This window comes from Corvus brachyrhynchos, unplaced genomic scaffold, assembly GCF_000691975.1.
Source record: "Corvus brachyrhynchos isolate BGI_N302 unplaced genomic scaffold, ASM69197v1 scaffold14, whole genome shotgun sequence".
NCBI classification, from domain to species: domain Eukaryota; kingdom Metazoa; phylum Chordata; class Aves; order Passeriformes; family Corvidae; genus Corvus; species Corvus brachyrhynchos.
In genome coordinates, this window is record NW_008239110.1 from 8,738,740 (window position 1) to 8,755,914 (window position 17,175).

Consider the following 17,175-nt stretch of genomic DNA (forward strand, 5'->3'; position numbering starts at 1 on the left):
AGATGCAAGATTTTAAGAAAATTGCTATTTTTAAAACATTTTCTTAAAAAATGCTCTCAACAAATGTTATCACAATACTTTATTGAATATTATACATTCAAAATTGTGCTTACTTACATATCCACTCCAACTCTGCTAGAAGGACTTCAAATTTCAAGTAATCATTGTGTCAATCCATTCTGATCTATAACAGTTCACTGGCAAGCAACTGGAAAGAGCTGTACATTCTAATTTGTAGAAGTTCTTACTGCAATATAAAAAGCTGCTTACCCTGATAATTATAAATATTAAAACATCTATTTTACTTGCATTCTTTCAAGGCTATAAGCGTTTTTCTCCAAATGGTCATTATAACTTCATCGTAAGTGCATGTTTTGCTCAGAGGTATTCTGTATTATCTCATTATCAAGTGCAACTCAGCATTCATTAATATGAATCATTAAAATATTAATTAATATTCCAAGTATAATACTTGAAACAAAATTTATTTTTTGGAATTTTCTGTTATTTCCAGTTTTGGTATAAACTGAGAATGCTTTAATATAGCTAAGTACAACACAGAAGAAAAAATACTGAAGCAAGGAACATAGCTTAGAGCATTCTGAAATGTCTGCTGCAAAGTGTAAGAAACCAGTTTCATTAGAGACTTGCTTTCATCTTTGAAAAGACTTACATGGGCTTTTCTTCTCTTCGTAGTTGCTTGTTAAAAACTAAATCTAGCAACAGTGATCCCTCTTTGAAGCAAGACCTACCTTTAGTTTACCATAAGCTGAAAGTCTGAGAAAAGAATTACATTTTTGGCTGCTACAACCTCTCCTCCTTTTCTTCACAGCCTATGGTGTGTGAATTTACTCCACAGGTAGGATTACTGTCCTTACTGATACCAGCCACAATTAGGTGCCTTCAAATCTTTCTTACAGGCATGGATCACCATTTAATGACAACTTTTGAGGTAAGGAAGCTGTTGTTCTGGTCCCACTTTGGAATTACAATAGCCAGGCATGCTACAAGTCATTCTGGTTAACTGAAGTAGCTGGATGATTAGGGAAAGTGCTTTTTTCTTCTTTTCTTTTTTTTCAATCAGCTTTCCCTTCTCTAAACAGCTATCTTCAGTCTTGAAGGATCTATTCTAGGCCCACCTTTTGTAGCATCCAGTTCATCATACTCTTCTATTAGGTCAGACAAAGAGGATATAGCTTCTGAAAAACAGCTTTGCTCCATCCCATCTATTTGCAGGTAATGGTGAAGGTGAGCCTAAGAGAATAAAAAAAATGTGTTATCCTTTTCCTGGTATTCAATTGCTTTGGCTCAGTACCATTTAGCCTGCGCTGAAGGGGGGAATGCAAGCACTGTCGAAAGGAGGCTTAGAGACTTCTATCATGACATCCCTTGTTTAAACACTTGGCAACTTTGGTAACAATCCCCTAGTGAATCACAGTAGATATTACTGACTTCTTAAATACCCATCTTTTCATATTGTCTTCTCGGGTACACCTGACCAGCTGCATATTGGGTTTACATGGCAGGGTTTTGGTGGCAGGGGGAGCACAGGGCTGCAGGGGTGGCTTTTGTGAGAAGGTAACAGGAGCTGCCCCCATGCTGAACAGAACCATCCCAGCCAGCTCCAATACGGACCTGCCACTGGCCACAGCCGAGCCCATTAGTGATGCTGGTAATGCCTCTGTGACAACTTATTTATCAAGGGGTAAAAATGCTGCACAACAGCTGTGAGAGAGCAGATTTAGGAAAGCATGACAGAAACAGCCCTGCAGACACTAAGATCAGCAAAGAAGGAACAGAAGTGGAATTCTGAGGCTGGGAAGAAGGCAGTAGAGTGGAGGTGAAGGTATTTTCAGTTTTTGTTTTGTTTCTTGCTGTCCTACTCCTATTGCCTATTTATTATTGGCAATAAATTAAATTAATTTTCCCTAAGCCAAGTCTGTTTAGCCCATGACAATAACTGGTGGGTGATCTTCCTGTCTTTATCTTGACCCACAAGTTTTTCACTGTACTTTTCTCCTGTCCTACTGAGGAAGGAAAGTGGGAGAAAGCTTGGTGGACACCAAGGTTTAGATTAGATATTAGGAAGAAATTCTTTACTGTGCACTGGAACAGGTTGCCCAGAGAAATTGTGGATGCTCCATTCCTGGAAGGCCAGGTTGGATGGGGCTTTGAGCCACCAGGTCTAGTGGAAGGTGTCCCTGTCTAAGGCAGAGGGGCTGGAACCAGATGATCAAGGTTCCTTCTAACCCAAACCATTCTACGATTCTGTGATGTTGCCAGATAGGTACAAATTAATAAGGGGTTTAAGCTTTTTAAGCGGCAACTGTTGGAGTGATTCCTTGAGTGGTGACACAAATAAAACCCTTGGGCTGTTAATTATAAGCAGTCCCTTCGTGACACTACGATTTGCATTCCAATTATACAAGATGCTAATGATTAGTGACTACGAATGGACTAATGATAAGAGTTGCACCTTTTTCTTGTAGAGCTTCATAAATCTGTCTTTGAGTTCAATGAAAGTTGGTTTTACACAGGTGTTGTTTGCTAAAGCCAGAAGGGAATGGGAATGGCCCACAGGAGGTACTGAACACAAACCAGTTTTCCAGCCCTCTTGATTCCAGGAGACAAAGTGCAGAGAAGGCTTCAACCTGTGATACAAAAATTTAGTTATCTAAGGAATATAAAGAACACAAAGGGCTAAGTTTCTTTTCTCAGCTAACAGCCCAAAAAGGTTAACATTTAAGCACCCAGGAATAAAGAGGACAGTTGTAACTATCACTATAAATAAGACATTTTAGAATTCAGACTAAACCATTGTGTCTCTATTTTAAATTTAAATTGCAAACATCAATTTTGTTTTGTTAACTTAATATATCAGGATTTGAAAAGCGAAGTTACAAGTACCTGTTTCTATAAAAGGGACTGTGAGCACTCTGAGATTTAGTAAAGGGGCAGACTGGGTGGGGACAATCAGTCTACCTGTAGTTTTGAAATAAGTAAAATACTTTAGATTCTCAGAAATTTTCCCCATGTACCCTTGTATGCCTATAAATTCCATTTTGCTTGCCTTTCCTGTTACATCTATGTAGCTCAATAGTGTAAAAGGTAGAAAATGGATGCTAACAACGCAAAATTGTTAAAATAAGGATGATTTCCTACCTCCATGAAAGTAACCATGAAAGAGAGGGGCCTTCTGTTCAGCAAAAACAAACTTCTACTACAGAACTTATGATTCCAACATCCTTTGCTGTTGACAGACCCCTGGAAGGCTGGACTTTGCTTTCGTTTGCAATTTGGAGAAAGAGAGGAGTAGCACCTCTCTTTATTTGGAAGTCCAGGCATAATATGACTTATTTTCACTCATTACATAAGTTAATTATGTTTTCTTCCCTTCTAAAATTAAGAAAAGGAGGTCAGAGTAAACTGATTTGGTACTGAAACTGCTCAAATGAAAAGTTGGAATGCTCCGGACAACTGCCATCAGTTTCAGTACAAATCCCATGACTACTCTGTGTGGTATTACAAACCTTTCAATATTTCTGCGAAGGTCTGAAACCTGCACATTTCCTCGAACAAGAAGTGCACAGGCGAGGTAGAGGCTGTGCTTTGGATCTGCTTGAATTAGTTGATGATCTCTGCTAAATGCATCTGAGAACATCTGATCCAACCTGGGTGAAAAGAAAACAGTTATCTCCTCTTACTGAAGTAGGATACAGAAGTTCTTCAGAATGCCCATCTTCAGGGTTTAAAAGTTCATAAAATTCTGGATAAAAGTACATTTAACCCAGGACCATAAATGATAGGAAAGATTCAAACCTTTATATGTACATACGTTGGCATTAGAAGTTTTTAAAAACATACTGGATCAATTTTGTCCTCACCCTCAAGTTACAAGCCACTGCTGAGTCAGAGAAGTTGCCTTTATAAAGGCAATTTGGGGGCAATGGTTACAACATCTTAAAATTACGTAAAAGGATTTAACTACTTGGGGTTCTGGTTATGTGGCAATTTGAGTGGCCAATCTCACTGGGAAGGATCTGACAAGGAGTATCAAAGTGCTGCTGATCCTTACAGAACTGACTATTTGCCTGTTACACTTCATTATTTAAAAGGATCAATGAGTCACAGAACTGTATTAATTTTGATTAATGATTTGGGAAAAGACAGGCTGTACATACTTGTCTAGTCTACTTATTCTAATTTTATCACACATGACTGCTTTAAAAGATGACACTTCAGATCATATTCTTTCTCTCTTCATTTCCTTAATCAAGTTTTACTGTACTATGGGATACCAAAGATGGTGTTTTGTGGACCCACAACATCTAAGCTATTCTTTCCATTTGTCCCAAATGCTCTACATTTATAATCTCTATTTCTTTTTCTTTGTATCACCTCTGCCACAATCTGCCTATTACAAAAAAAATAATACAGGAGACAAAAATATTGCTGTTCCCACTTCATCCTGAAACATCTTTGACTGACCATCTCCTTGTAGTCTGCTACCTTCGCCCCAGCCCGGTACTGTCTCTTCAAGGTATATTTTCAACAGACCTGACTGTCACAACTTGCTATTGCAAAATAAGGGTGGGCCGGCCCTCTTCTCCACTGGGCATACTTCCATCACTAATCCTTAGCTGCCTCTGCTGCTATTTGGGCCTCTTGCTGACTGAATATAATCCACCAAACCCAGTAAAATCTATTTTAACAGGTTATTTTTCTGCCATGTCAGAGCGATAAATATCTCACAAAATTTGACATGTCAGCTTATCATTACAATAAGATGTTAAATAGGCTCACTGCACTCACTGCATCTCCAGACTGAAGTAAGATGCTGTTATGTCCACAAAGAGTCTAGTTAATTCCTTGTTTGTCTTTAGAGTATTTTGTCAGTCAAGTGCAAACTGTTATTCAAAAAATTTGTGGTGTGGGTTCTAAGTATTACATTTTCCCAACAGAAACACTTCCAGCAGAGATTAAAAGGATGTCAAGTTTACTGGCTCAATCATTACAGAGGAAAGGGAAGACAGATGTTCCTCAAATCAGCAGGATGAACTTGAAAATGTGGCAGATGTACAAGTTTTAGAACTTCCACCCTTAGTTTTGCTACAGAATGGAATTTTTAAATGAAAACTATGGAAGAATCAGAAATTAAGCTTTAAATCTGAAACTCCAATAATATTTTTTCTTACCTTCTAGAAGGAACATTAACATCTGTTAGTGTATACAGAGGAGTCAAGCTTGAAACCAAATAATGAAGTCGAGGAAATGGAACCAAATTCATGCTGATTTCATTAAGATCCATGTTTAGGGAACCTTCAAATCTAGCAGAGCTGAAAAATGAACAAACTGTTACGAAACTGCTACAAATTAAGTAAATCACTTCTATAAGGCAAACTTCCATGAAATATTTTTCAGCTGTTCTGTACAATAAAACTGTAAAATAGCACACCATTCAAGCACGTGTTCAAGTATAATTACAAAACTTTCACGTCTGGCAGTAACAGTGCTATGTCTTATTTATTTATACTTTCCATTAAAGAACAGTAAATTACCAAGAATGATTCCTTGTTTCCCAATTGTAGTCTTTAGTACTGATTTTCAGTATTAATAATGATTAATACTAGTTAATACTGGTCAATTAATACCAGCTGGTTAATACCAGTTAATTATTGCCACTTTTACTAAACAGGCTATAATAAAACACGTGACTTAGCATTCCTGACAAGCTGTTTAAAAGAAAAACAGGCCAATACTCCAGAAGTATATTTCTTGCAGCAATAGACAGTTTAGGAGCAAAAATTATCTGACAATATTTATAAAATAATACAACTGGCCTAGAAGGGGAAACCTCTGTGGTTTCCATTAACCACTAGTGGAAGACAGTATCCTTCTACCTATAAACTTACTTCAGTTATAAGACTATCATGGCTAAAGCAACACCACTACAATCTGAATACTTCCAACTACTTTAGCATTTAGTTACCAATTCTTAAAAAGAGAAGACTCATATTGAATGAAAACCAATTAGTATTACTCAAGTTCATGCAGGCCTGCATACTTACAGCACACACCACCTCCCACAATCCTACTTTGTTACAGAGGAGTAACCTTTACCTTGTCATGTTCAGCAGCAAGTTGGCTATGATGTTATTCATCGCATCAAATGGTTTCTCTTGTAGTGTTTTTGCTCTGCCTGCACTTGATGTTACCAAGCTGTTTTGCTTCACAGTTGATCCTAACTTCCCAGAATTGATCATCTGATGAATTTTATTAACTATCTCAAACAGAGACTTTGACAGAGGGGGAAAAAAAGCACAGAAGTAAAGAACTTTTAAATTCAGCACCCCAATTTTTCATTTCTAATAATCTTGAAAGCTCAGACATTGTACTGTTAGTTCAAAGATTATGCCTTTGCTACATCTAAGTCCAACTTTTGAGCAATTCCAGGTGACTGAAGTGTTTCTAAAAGTCTGCGCCTTACATATTACAAATATGTACACAGCTTGACTCAAAAGTTTGAATTTTATTCAACTATTCAAAATCCTTATGAAAATTTAAAATGCAGTTTTAGAAGATAACACCTGTGAAACAAAAAATATAGTCTCTAACTATATTTCACTTTCTCTTGCTTTTTTCATAAGCAAACAGCCAGTCATTGAAGCTAGATTCAAATCTATCTAGCATTTTGCAAGGTCAGGTATATCTATGATTCCCATATCACTAATCAGCACAGTTAAGTTTGTTGGAATCTGGAGAGGCTAGTCATTTCCCTTGCAGGACCCTAATACTATGCACAGATTGATTGCTAAAAGAAGACACTCTGTCTCAGTAAGTAGAAGCTTTTCACCATTTACCTTGAAACGGACATGAGAAAAGTCACTTTCCTTACTTTGAAGGAGCAGAACAACTTTTCAGTGATACCCATGTTCATTTCAAAAGCTTGCAAGTGACTTAGAAGTTCAATTATTACTTAAAAAAATTAAATTATGCATTTGGAGACTTGGTACTCAAATCAGTACAGAAAAGGAAGAGACACTTCCACTGTCTAATAAAAAAAAATTACAGAAATAGAATATTATTTCTTACTTCATTCTCTATTGGTAGTACGCAGTCTGCATGTTCATTAAGCTCCTTCATAGCCAGAACACTGTTATACGGAGAAGTAATAACATCATCTTCACCAGAGGGATAAACTGAAGTAACAAATCTATATACTTCTGGGAATTCCTCCTCAAGCAAATTTAGTACAAAAGTTCCAAGACCAGACCCTGTCCCTAATTATGAATGAAGACAAAATGAGAGAGGACCCCATGTTATCTTAGGCTCTAAGACTCATGTAGGAGACATACAACTTTTCAATTATGTATGTTAATGAATATTTTCTGAAGCATTTGGCTTCAGTAGAGGCTATTCAAATGTAATTAAGGTAGAAAGGTTTTTCCCAGACAGGAAAATAATTAAGTAATAAAATTATTTCCCACAGTATGTCAGTCAGGATGAAGTATACATTCTCAAAAATTTCTGCAAACCATAAAGTCCTATTATGTAACAAACATTTTTCTGACCTAGTATTTCTACTTCTTTTTTTCAATTCTTTTATTTGAATTATGAAACACATTTGCTTAAAAGCATTGAACTGCCCCAACAATACATATTTTTCTTTTAGGGTTTCTTTATGAAGTTTTCTCATTCTTCAGTAAAACATAACTGCCCCTTCCCCCCAGCACTTTAGTGTTAACATCTGTTAATGAGGCTTTTTCCTCATTAACACTAAGCACGCAGCTCTGAGAACTGAACTGTCATCTTTTTCTGAACATTCAGCTACATTCTCAGTGGCAGACAATTTAATCTATGAACAAGACACCAGTTTTCACAATAACAGAAGCAGCATCTGCAGGGTCTCTGAAATTAAGCAAATGGCCACAAAAAAGGCCCTTGACAAAATTTTTGCTTCATATTTAGAGCTATCTTCTGTGTCTTTTACCATCATAACCAGTTATAATACGTGCTAGTCTCACGTAGGTTTCTGGGGTAGGAAGGCTTAGTGGCATGCAATAATGACAAAATTGTCACTGTATAGGATTCTTCTTTTTGGCTTATTAACAAAGTAACTAGATTGGATTCAATAGAATTATGTAGAAGGAAAACAGAAAAACAAAGTTTTTCTAAAGTTAAGCAACATTAGAAGTCTCCTTTAAAGCCTTTTGGAAAACTCCTTCCTCACAATTAAAACCAACTTGATTGTAACAATGTAGTCAGTGTTCAGAGGTCACTGACCCTTCTTCTGATCAGTAATACCTCAGTGTTTGTCTTTGGTACCTGTCTTGATCTACTCATTGCCTCATCTTTAGAATTTTAGCTGCATTTTTGTTCTGGATAGCACACTAGAGTTCCTCAGTGCTCTAACAAAACAAGTGATAAATAATTACAGGTCCAGTTAATTGGACTATGTTAATTTTTTTAATCTGCATTCTGAATGACGTAGATTATTATACTGATTTTATTTTCAATTTTTTTTTTTTTTTCCAGCTCTTCTTTATGCAACTATTTTTGGAAACGTCACCACCATTTTCCAGCAAATGTATGCCAACACGAACCGGTACCATGAGATGCTGAACAATGTGAGGGATTTCCTAAAATTATATCAAGTCCCAAAAGGCCTTAGTGAAAGAGTCATGGGGACTATGTTATTTTTTTAATCTGCATTCTGAATGATGTAGATTATTATACTGATTTTATTTTCAATTTTTTTTTTTTTTTTCCATCTGTGGCTACTGCCATCATACTCTCCATAAAAAGATTACTTACCACCTCCCATGGAATGAATTATAAAGAAACACTGTAGACAGTCACAATGTTCAGCGGTCTTCCTCAGCTTTTCCACTATGTTTTCCCGGTACTGACAGCCATAGATCTTATGACCTACAGCCCTGAGGACATGAAAAGTACTTTAAAAAACTCCCCAACAATCAAACTTTCAATTTTTTATTTTAACTCCTTCTATGTGATATTTTAGAGTTCAGAGTCCAAAGCTGGGTGCAACACCCCATCTGTGAGTTTCTAAGCTGTGACTACAAATGAGCATATGCAGTCAGGACATGGTTTTAACTTTGAGGATGCAAACAGCTCTAAGTTCACAGCTTTGGAGTGTGCACTTATTATTCTGTACTGAAAAGGAAATAAACTGGATGATCTAATTGTAGTAATGAAATGGAAGCTATGTAGTCCTTAACAATAAAGATATCCCCTATGTGATAAGTGATGTGAAAGATCATCTTTTGAGTACTATGCAAGTCAGTTGCTACAGTAACAAAAAACCCCCAAACAGCTCATTTCCAACACACTTGTCTGCTAGATGGTAAAGTTACAGAATGTTTTATTCCCCATATTGCACTCTCTTTTGGTACATTTGCTGGTGATTTGCTTTCCAGTCTGTAGTGCACTGAATATTATTAGAGCACATTAAGGTCTCCGTGAAAATTTGGAATTCATTATGTTAATCAATCTTTTTTTGAATTTCTCTTTTGGTAATGTAGTTTATATGCACAAAGCCAGACTCTGTGGTGCTTAGAAATCAGAAGTGCATTTGTTCGTATATCTCATTTCCACAGTAGCTGCACAGTCTCAAACTAGATTATGGCTTCGACTAAGCAATGAAAGCAGCTGAATGCCAAAGAAACAAAAATAAAAAGCATGTTCTTTTGTAAAGAAAATCAAAAAAGAGAGAGAGAAAAAAAGACAAAATGATATATCAGCAGAATTATTCTTCTGTAAGAGCCTTTTCAAAGCCCTCCTCCAGGCAACAGTGACTCCAAGTTTGCTGGTAAAATGCTGCAGCTCTCCAGGTGCAGAACGACACAAAAAGCTACGGTTATCATTTCCCCTTTCAAATGCCATCTAATTAGCTGCTAAGAAATGAGTTCTAAAGAGGTTCTCACCAGTTGTTTCCTGAACCAGAAACATCTGTGATAAGCTGCTTGCTATCAAACACATCCCTCAATGGTCCCTGAAGAATTTCATTTACCACACCCTCCTCCATGTCAATCAACAGCGCCTTTGAGAATGGAAAGAATCAAAATTCAGTCAGTAAGCAAACCACCCTTGAAATAATCACACAAAGAAATATAAAATTATTTACAATATAAAAGGAATTCTGTTTCTACTCTGCTCCAGAGAAGCCTTTTCCCCCCCCGCCAGTTGTTAACTCGGAGACCAAGCAGATTCTTCTTAGCTGATTTGCTAGAAGTTGTTCAATAGGACCGCATTTCAGATGGTGAAATTTAGTTAAAATTTTATACCATTTTGCCCCACTACTTAGGAATAAAGAAATTAAAACATTTTTATGTTTCAAGTTTCCTTTTTTCTTAATCATGTAAAGTGGCTCAAAGAAACCCAATCCTTAGTTAATAATATCTGCAATAATTTTATTAACATTCCAATTTAAATTACTCAACAAGACTGGCAGCAAACTGTATTACTGCATTACTAAAAGTTATTATTAGAAATTTTACTATTCAAAGCCGTATTTAAACCTGTATGCAATTTTAAGGACTTCATGAAAATTCCCACACATTTGGACATAAATATTCAATGTAAAAAGAGTGACCTTTATAGATTGCCTTACTCGTGCTTTTAAAGAGCAGATTTTTCCTTTGTAAATATCAGGACCATTACCACCACTTCTGAAAAAAAAATAGTTACAGAAAAAATCTGAGAGCAGATTTGTAACATAAAATACATACTGGAATAAAATTTTATCTTTTATATTTTGTGTTTGGAGGACTATGACAATGCAAACAAACAAACACTGTGAACATGCTGCTAAGACTTCATAATTCCCAAAAGGAATACAACTACAGAACACAATCTCAATCAGAAATATCCTAAACATTACTTCAGGAAGCTGAAAAGATAAGCATTAAAAGTTTACTCCCAGATACAGCCTCAGCTTTGTAGGAATTCTACAAGCATTGCCAAAACGGGAAAGGATTATCTTTTATCAGCACGTGATATGTGTACCCACATCATACAATGGGAAAGAGCTCCCCACGAGCTTTTCAGTGGGGGTAGTACTCGAGGTTGTGCTCGAGGTGTGAAAGCTCTGTAACTGACTTATTCTGCTTATTATGATTAACCAGCTCAGAAATCCTGCTGGGCTGGCATCACTAAATCTTCCTTCTTTCCCAGGACTGGTTGTACTGAGCCAACATAGCAGACTATACATTATGTCACAATCACATTTTTTCCCACTCAAAGGATGAGATACTATGGTCTGGCCAAACTATAATCAACACGGGGAAAAAAGGCAGGGGTACTGGAAGACAGATCTTTTCCATTATTTACCTAATCTGGGAGCTGGCCAAGCCTAAATTTAAAGTATGTCCTTGACCATTCTACATTCAACCACCATTATATTCACAAAACACCGGCTAAAATTCACTACAGCACCAACCAGTGTTCTGAACCTACTGAGTCCCATCAGGAACAAGGGGAAGAGAGTACAGGGCTGCACTGGATTCCACAAGGATTTTCCACCTTCTCACTCAAAGATGGTCTCCAGACACTTCTCATTAGGTGAGCAGCTCACAGCAGCCTCCAATATTCATGTGATTCCTCTAGCCTACACAACACCTATAGGAGTACATTATAGCACCAGTAAATCCACCTAGAGAATTTATCTTCAGGGACTAACAAAATTCAAAGAAGAAATAAAACCAACCCCTAAACAACATTTCTTTTTCTTACTATTGCCTTTGTGGTCTTTTATGCCAGACCATACCTTCAATCACTTGGATTCAATTGCTGAAAAACATCCTCACATTCCTAGAACCATGGGATGGCTTGGGTTGGAAGGGACCTTAAAGATCATCCAGTCCCAACCCCTCTGCCTTGGGCAGGGACACCTTTCACTAGACCAGGTTGCTCAGCGAGAAAACAAATGTTTCTACTGCAGCCAACACATCAATTACAAATTTGGTGGTTTCATTTGGCAGAAACAGACATTTTTTTATGGTTTAAAAAAAAAGAAAAAAATATTCAAGGAAATACCCACAAGGAATGACAATAATAAACCTCAATACATTTGCAATGTTCTTTCAAAGAGGTAAAATTTGAGAAAAAGCAATTTGGATTTCACTGCTGTTCTAGTTAAAATCACATGCTGTACTGCAACCTTTTCATATAATGGAAGGAAATAGAGGCTGGTCAAATGTTTTTTTATCAATTAAAAAGCAACAGGCTATTTCAAGTACACATTTTCTTCTTGCAAACTGCAAGGATTTTTTTAACTGGATAGATAAGAGATGACTGAATGGTTTTAAGGTATGAATTGGTTAACTTACAAAAAACAATTATAGACACTACTCTGGGTAACAAAATAGTCAGATAAATAAGATTTAAAAACTGTCAGTTTTATCTATCTTATATACAATTCCTCTTATAACTCTTCAAGAAATTCTGCTCGGTTGGTATTGAGAGGGCACACAATCTGATTGTGATTTGTAATGGCAAAAGCTATCAGATCCTGACTGTCCACGTTTGGTACAAAAGGAAAGGAAAACACACACACTTTCAATGCATTTAACCACTGAAGGTACAAAAGGAAAGGAAAACAAACACACACACTTTCAATGCATTTAACCACTGAAGTATGTATAAATAAAATGGAAATGCAAAGACAAGGTTTTGAGGAGAATACAAAAAAGCAAGATCTTTTACTAGCACAAGCTAAATGACACGAAACAAAGAAAACTGTAACTTAGATTAAAAGAAGATACTACAAGTGCTGATCTACCAGGTTAAACTCATGAGCCGCTTGATAAAAACTTACCTTGTATCTACGTTCCTAAAGAAACTGCTTAAGGCTTCATCATAAATTCCTTTCTAAAAGGAAACAGCACAAAATTATGCGTAATGTCAAAAATTCTCAGTGATTTTCCATGGAATAATATAAGTTGGAAGGGATCTCTGAAGGACACCTGTCAAACCTCACCACTTGAAACCGAGTGAACATCTCTGTTGAATCCAGCTAGTTCTAGTCAGCTCTAAAAAGAACATTTCATTGAAACATCAGCTTGTTATTAAAAACTGAGAGGAGAATGTAACTAGGAAATTAATTTTTCAGCACAAGATTAAGCAACTGCAGTAGTTTACTGAAGATCCCAAGGCAATTATTAAATTGAAGATCTGCTCTTTAGCTGACTCAGTTCATCACTGATACAACTCTGAGTTCATCACGGGCTCCATGCCTGTGACACCAACGCCCATGGATTTCTGTGAAAAGGACAGCACACTGATTCTTGAACTCCCTGCCAAGGGATAGCATGGAAATTACTTACCCCAACATATAGGTAAAGAGATCTGTCAAATTTAAATAATTTAAGTGCTTTATAGTCACAGCAAGAAAAGTGGTTTTGTTCAGGGTACTCAGCACAATCCTGTGCCCTCCTTATGTTGCTATTTTGATCAGTAAAACTTTACAGCAAGTCATGGCATGAGCTAACGTGGAAAACAATGGTGGGCTTTGGGGGTGTCCTCTTTTGTTTTACTGCCAGTGGAAAAGTACCAGCACTGAACAGCCCTCCCATGTTGCTAACTACCTCCAACCTGCTAATGCCTGGCTGTAGGGACACATCCTGAGCTTTTTGGGGTGAAAATGCTGGAGAAAGCTGACCAGAATTAGGGATCACAGGATCACAGAATATATCGAGTTGGAAGGGACCAAGAAGGAACATAGAGTCCAACCCTTAGCCCTTCAAAGGACACCCCAAGAGTCCCACCATGTGCCTGAGAGTGTTGTCCAAATGCTTCCTGAGCTCTGACAGGCTTGGTGCTGGGGAGTCTGCGCCAGTGCCCAACCACCTTCTGAGCGAAGAACCCTTTTCTAATATGTAACTTAAATGTTCCCTGACACAAATTCATGCCATTCCCTCGGGTCCTGTCAGTGGTGACCACAGGAAAGAGATCAGTGTCTGCCCCTCCTCTTCCGCTCATGAGGAAGTTGCAGACTGCAATGAGACCCTCATCTTCTCTTCTTCAGGCTGAACAGACCAAGTGACCACAGCTGCTCCTCATATGGTTTCACCTCAAGACCCTTCACTATCCTCGTGGCCCTTCTTTGGACGTTCTCTAATAGCTTAACGTTTTTTTTTACATTGTGGCACCTAAAACTGCCCCCAGCACTGGAGGTGATGCCGCCCCAGTGCAGAGCAGAGCAGGACAATCCCCTCCCTTGCCTGGCTGGCGATGCTGTGCCTGATGCCCCCAGGACATTGCTGGCCCTCCTGGCTGCCAGGGCACAGCTGACTCATGTTCAACTTGCCATTGACCAGGAGCCCCACGTCCCTTTCCACAGCACTGCTTTCCAGCCTCTCATTCCCCAGTCTGTCCATACATCCAGCATTGTCCCATCCCAGATGCAGGATCCGGCAAACCCCGTTGAACTTCACACGGCTGGTGACTGCCTACCCTGTGATTTAACAAGGTCTCTTAACAGTTAACCTTACGATTTGTTTTCCTGATTAGTTAAACAGCACAAGGACCTGGGGGTGGTTGTGCTCACAGTGAAGCACCCTTAGTTGAACTAAACAAGCGCAGCGCTCTGCGGTCACAGCGACGAGCGCGGAAGGCAGCGAAGGGCGGCTCGGCCCGGGCCGGCGGGGCAGCGGCGCCGTTACCTGGTTGACGGCGGCGTGTTCCCGCAGCGCCAGGTCCCAGAAGCGGCATCCCACCTGGTTCCCGCACTGTCCCACTGCAAAGGGGAGAAACACGGCTCAGGCACGGGGAGGGGGCGGCGGGAGGTCTGGGCGTCACGACCCCCTTACCCTGTACCACCACCGACTGGGTCATGGCAGAACCGGAGGCGTACCTCCTGTTTCGAAGTCGGCGCCCGGAAGCCGCGCCCCCTGAGTTCCTGCGGTGGAACGTCCCAACGGTTGACTCAGCTGCGGGGCGCTCGCCGCCTGCCCGCCGAGAGTGGAACGTGCCATTAGGGAGCGGGGGGGCGGGCAGTACGGGGGAGTAGTGAGGTTTTCAGACCCTGTAAGTCTGACGGGAACCGGAGGGGGACCGCAGGCCCAGGCTCAGCTACAGGAGGCCTGACAAAGACCTGAAATAAAGTCTCTGTACGGGAGAACAGAAGTATTTCCATACACTACAGTTCATTATCCTTTATGGCTAAAAACGGTGCGATAAAGAAACGTTTTATTTTCCCCCAAAACGTAATTCAGAGAGATGGTGTGAAATGTGTGAAACGGTATGAAAATACAAATTAAAAATTAAATGAAAAAACGGCCATTTGGAAATGCCGTAATGTAGCCTCCCACCAGGCTTGCACATTAAGCTCGGTTTCATGTTTCTTGTGCATATAATTGTCCACAGTGAAAAAATGAAGAGTGTAGAGATGCTGTTGTCTCAGCATGGCGAGACCGGTCTGCAACACAGCTCAGCTGCAAAAGCACCGAGTCGTTTATGTTGGAAAAGACCTTTAAGACCATCAAGTCCAACTGTTAATTCAGCACTGCCAAGTCCAGAACTGAAACAGTAAAAAATGTGGGACATGCAAAGCTTGCAGAAAGCTGTCTTGTGACACAGATGGCATTTCTGCTTCCTGTGGGAGGAAAAAAGCATTTCCATGCAACCCAGTCCATTAGGTTTTATGGCTAAAACGTTCCAACAAAATACACTTTTCCCAAATATATTATTTGTAATGCTGGTGTACAAACAAAATATGGTAAATAAAAATTTTAAGCCTTTATTTGCTCCTAGACATGACCTGGTGTCCTGTAGAGATTAATTGTAGGTCTACAGGAAAATAAAATTATAATAAATGACTATTTAAAAAAAATTTCCTGGAAGTATTATGTATGTGTTGCAGCAAATGAAGTATTGTACAATACAAGATAAGAATGCATTGTATACAAGAAAGAGATACACAGACAAATTTTGTAAAACTTAATTGAAATTCATATTGCTCTTAAGAAAAAGTACTGAGCGGCCCAAGCTTTACTCACGTGTCATGTATGAAAGGTATGAGAAGGACCAATGGCTTTAGTGTTTTAAGCATGTTTGGCATGAATAGAGTAATACTGCCTCAAACATTTATTTTCTATAAACTAATCACCAGTGTAAAACTACATGAATATTAATCAGGAAAGTACTTAGTCATTTCTCTCCAGACAGACTAGATGTAACCTAGTCTTAATTTTGTTCCCTGTGGTTTTTTGAAGTGGTCCAAACTTGTAGGCTATGCTATTAGATGTCAAACTGCTTCTATACTTCTTGCCTACTGTCATGTCCTTAAAGTCTTCTCTTCACAGGTCTTCTTGGCCTCACTTAGGTTAAAAGCAGTACAGCATTGCTTATAAGCATTCTAAAGCTTACTTTAAATTCTACAGAACCTGTTAATATTACTGTATCTGGCTTGCTTTCTTCTTGTGTAATTAGCTCCACTTTCTATTGTTTTTTAAGTTAATTGTAGTTTTTGTGTTTTATGTCCCCTCAAGACTCAGCCTAGTGAGATTCACCCTACTGAACATGATATTGCAGCAAGACACTCTGTGCTTTGGCTTCCAGTGTTCTTTAAGTGGTCTGTGAAGGCAAATGTAAAGTGATTATTCTCTCTGAGCCTGGAAACACTGTGAATTGGGGATGCACCTGAGATTCATGTTCATGTGGGGACATTTTTTAGCCAAAGGAGGTCCAGGGGCAGGAAGGTGACATGTAGTAGCCAGATTGGCTTGATGCATATGCTCAGAGAGCATATTCAACTCTGTGAAAGAAATAATCACATGCTTGACTTTCTGTTTTGTTGTAGATGGAGCTCCACTTCACCTACATAGTATAAAATGCATGAATCTATACAGGTCCCCTCGGAGACACTTTTGTCTATGTTAATCATTTAATCAACAGACTTATGGCAATGTGTGTTTCTTACCCTTAATTTGTCAGTACCATTTTGTTGGTGTGTTATACAGGAATGGTGTTCCACAGCTTTGGAACACAAATTGAGTATTGTATAAATAACTTACTATGTTATTGAGTGGAAATGAATTGCCATGGACCACAGTGAATCTGTGAATAACCCTTAAATCCCGCACTGTAACAAGACCCAGAAGTACCTCACAAGTTAAATATGTGTGCTATGCTTTCAGCGTCTTTTTAATAACAGTC

The 17,175-nt window shown here is 38.6% G+C and overlaps 1 protein-coding gene across 10 annotated transcripts; it reads right to left on the reverse strand.

The window, feature by feature from the left end:
- Positions 1-64: 64 nt before the first annotated feature.
- TUBE1 (tubulin epsilon 1) lies at positions 65-14,935 on the reverse strand. 10 transcript variants are annotated; one of them, XM_017739782.1, is made up of 12 exons: positions 14,873-14,935; positions 14,682-14,755; positions 12,836-12,888; positions 10,631-10,688; positions 9,945-10,060; positions 8,815-8,936; positions 7,093-7,280; positions 6,121-6,296; positions 5,196-5,336; positions 3,531-3,671; positions 2,477-2,651; positions 65-1,254 (listed from the first exon to the last, which is right to left on the reverse strand). In XM_017739782.1, the coding sequence occupies exons 5-12, from the start codon at positions 10,043-10,045 to the stop codon at positions 1,096-1,098; spliced, it is 1,203 nt and encodes a 400-aa protein (XP_017595271.1). In that variant the 5' UTR covers positions 10,046-10,060; positions 10,631-10,688; positions 12,836-12,888; positions 14,682-14,755; positions 14,873-14,935; the 3' UTR covers positions 65-1,095. The 10 variants fall into 10 exon arrangements, with proteins under 10 accessions (XP_017595271.1, XP_008635999.1, XP_017595265.1 ...); XM_008637777.2 differs by having other exon boundaries at positions 14,829-14,924; XM_017739776.1 differs by having other exon boundaries at positions 10,631-12,888.
- Positions 14,936-17,175: the final 2,240 nt, after the last annotated feature.

Coding starts and splice junctions, on each gene's coding strand:
- TUBE1 (XM_017739776.1), bottom strand. CDS start 10,897: ATGTTTAGGATATTTCTGATTGAGATTGTGTTCTGTAGTTGTATTCCT. Junction 8,937..9,944: donor TCTGGTTCAGGAAACAACTG/GTGAGAACCTCT, acceptor TCATGTCCTCAG/GGCTGTAGGTCATAAGATCT. Junction 2,652..3,530: donor CTTCGCAGAAATATTGAAAG/GTTTGTAATACC, acceptor TTTGTATCACAG/GTTGAAGCCTTCTCTGCACT.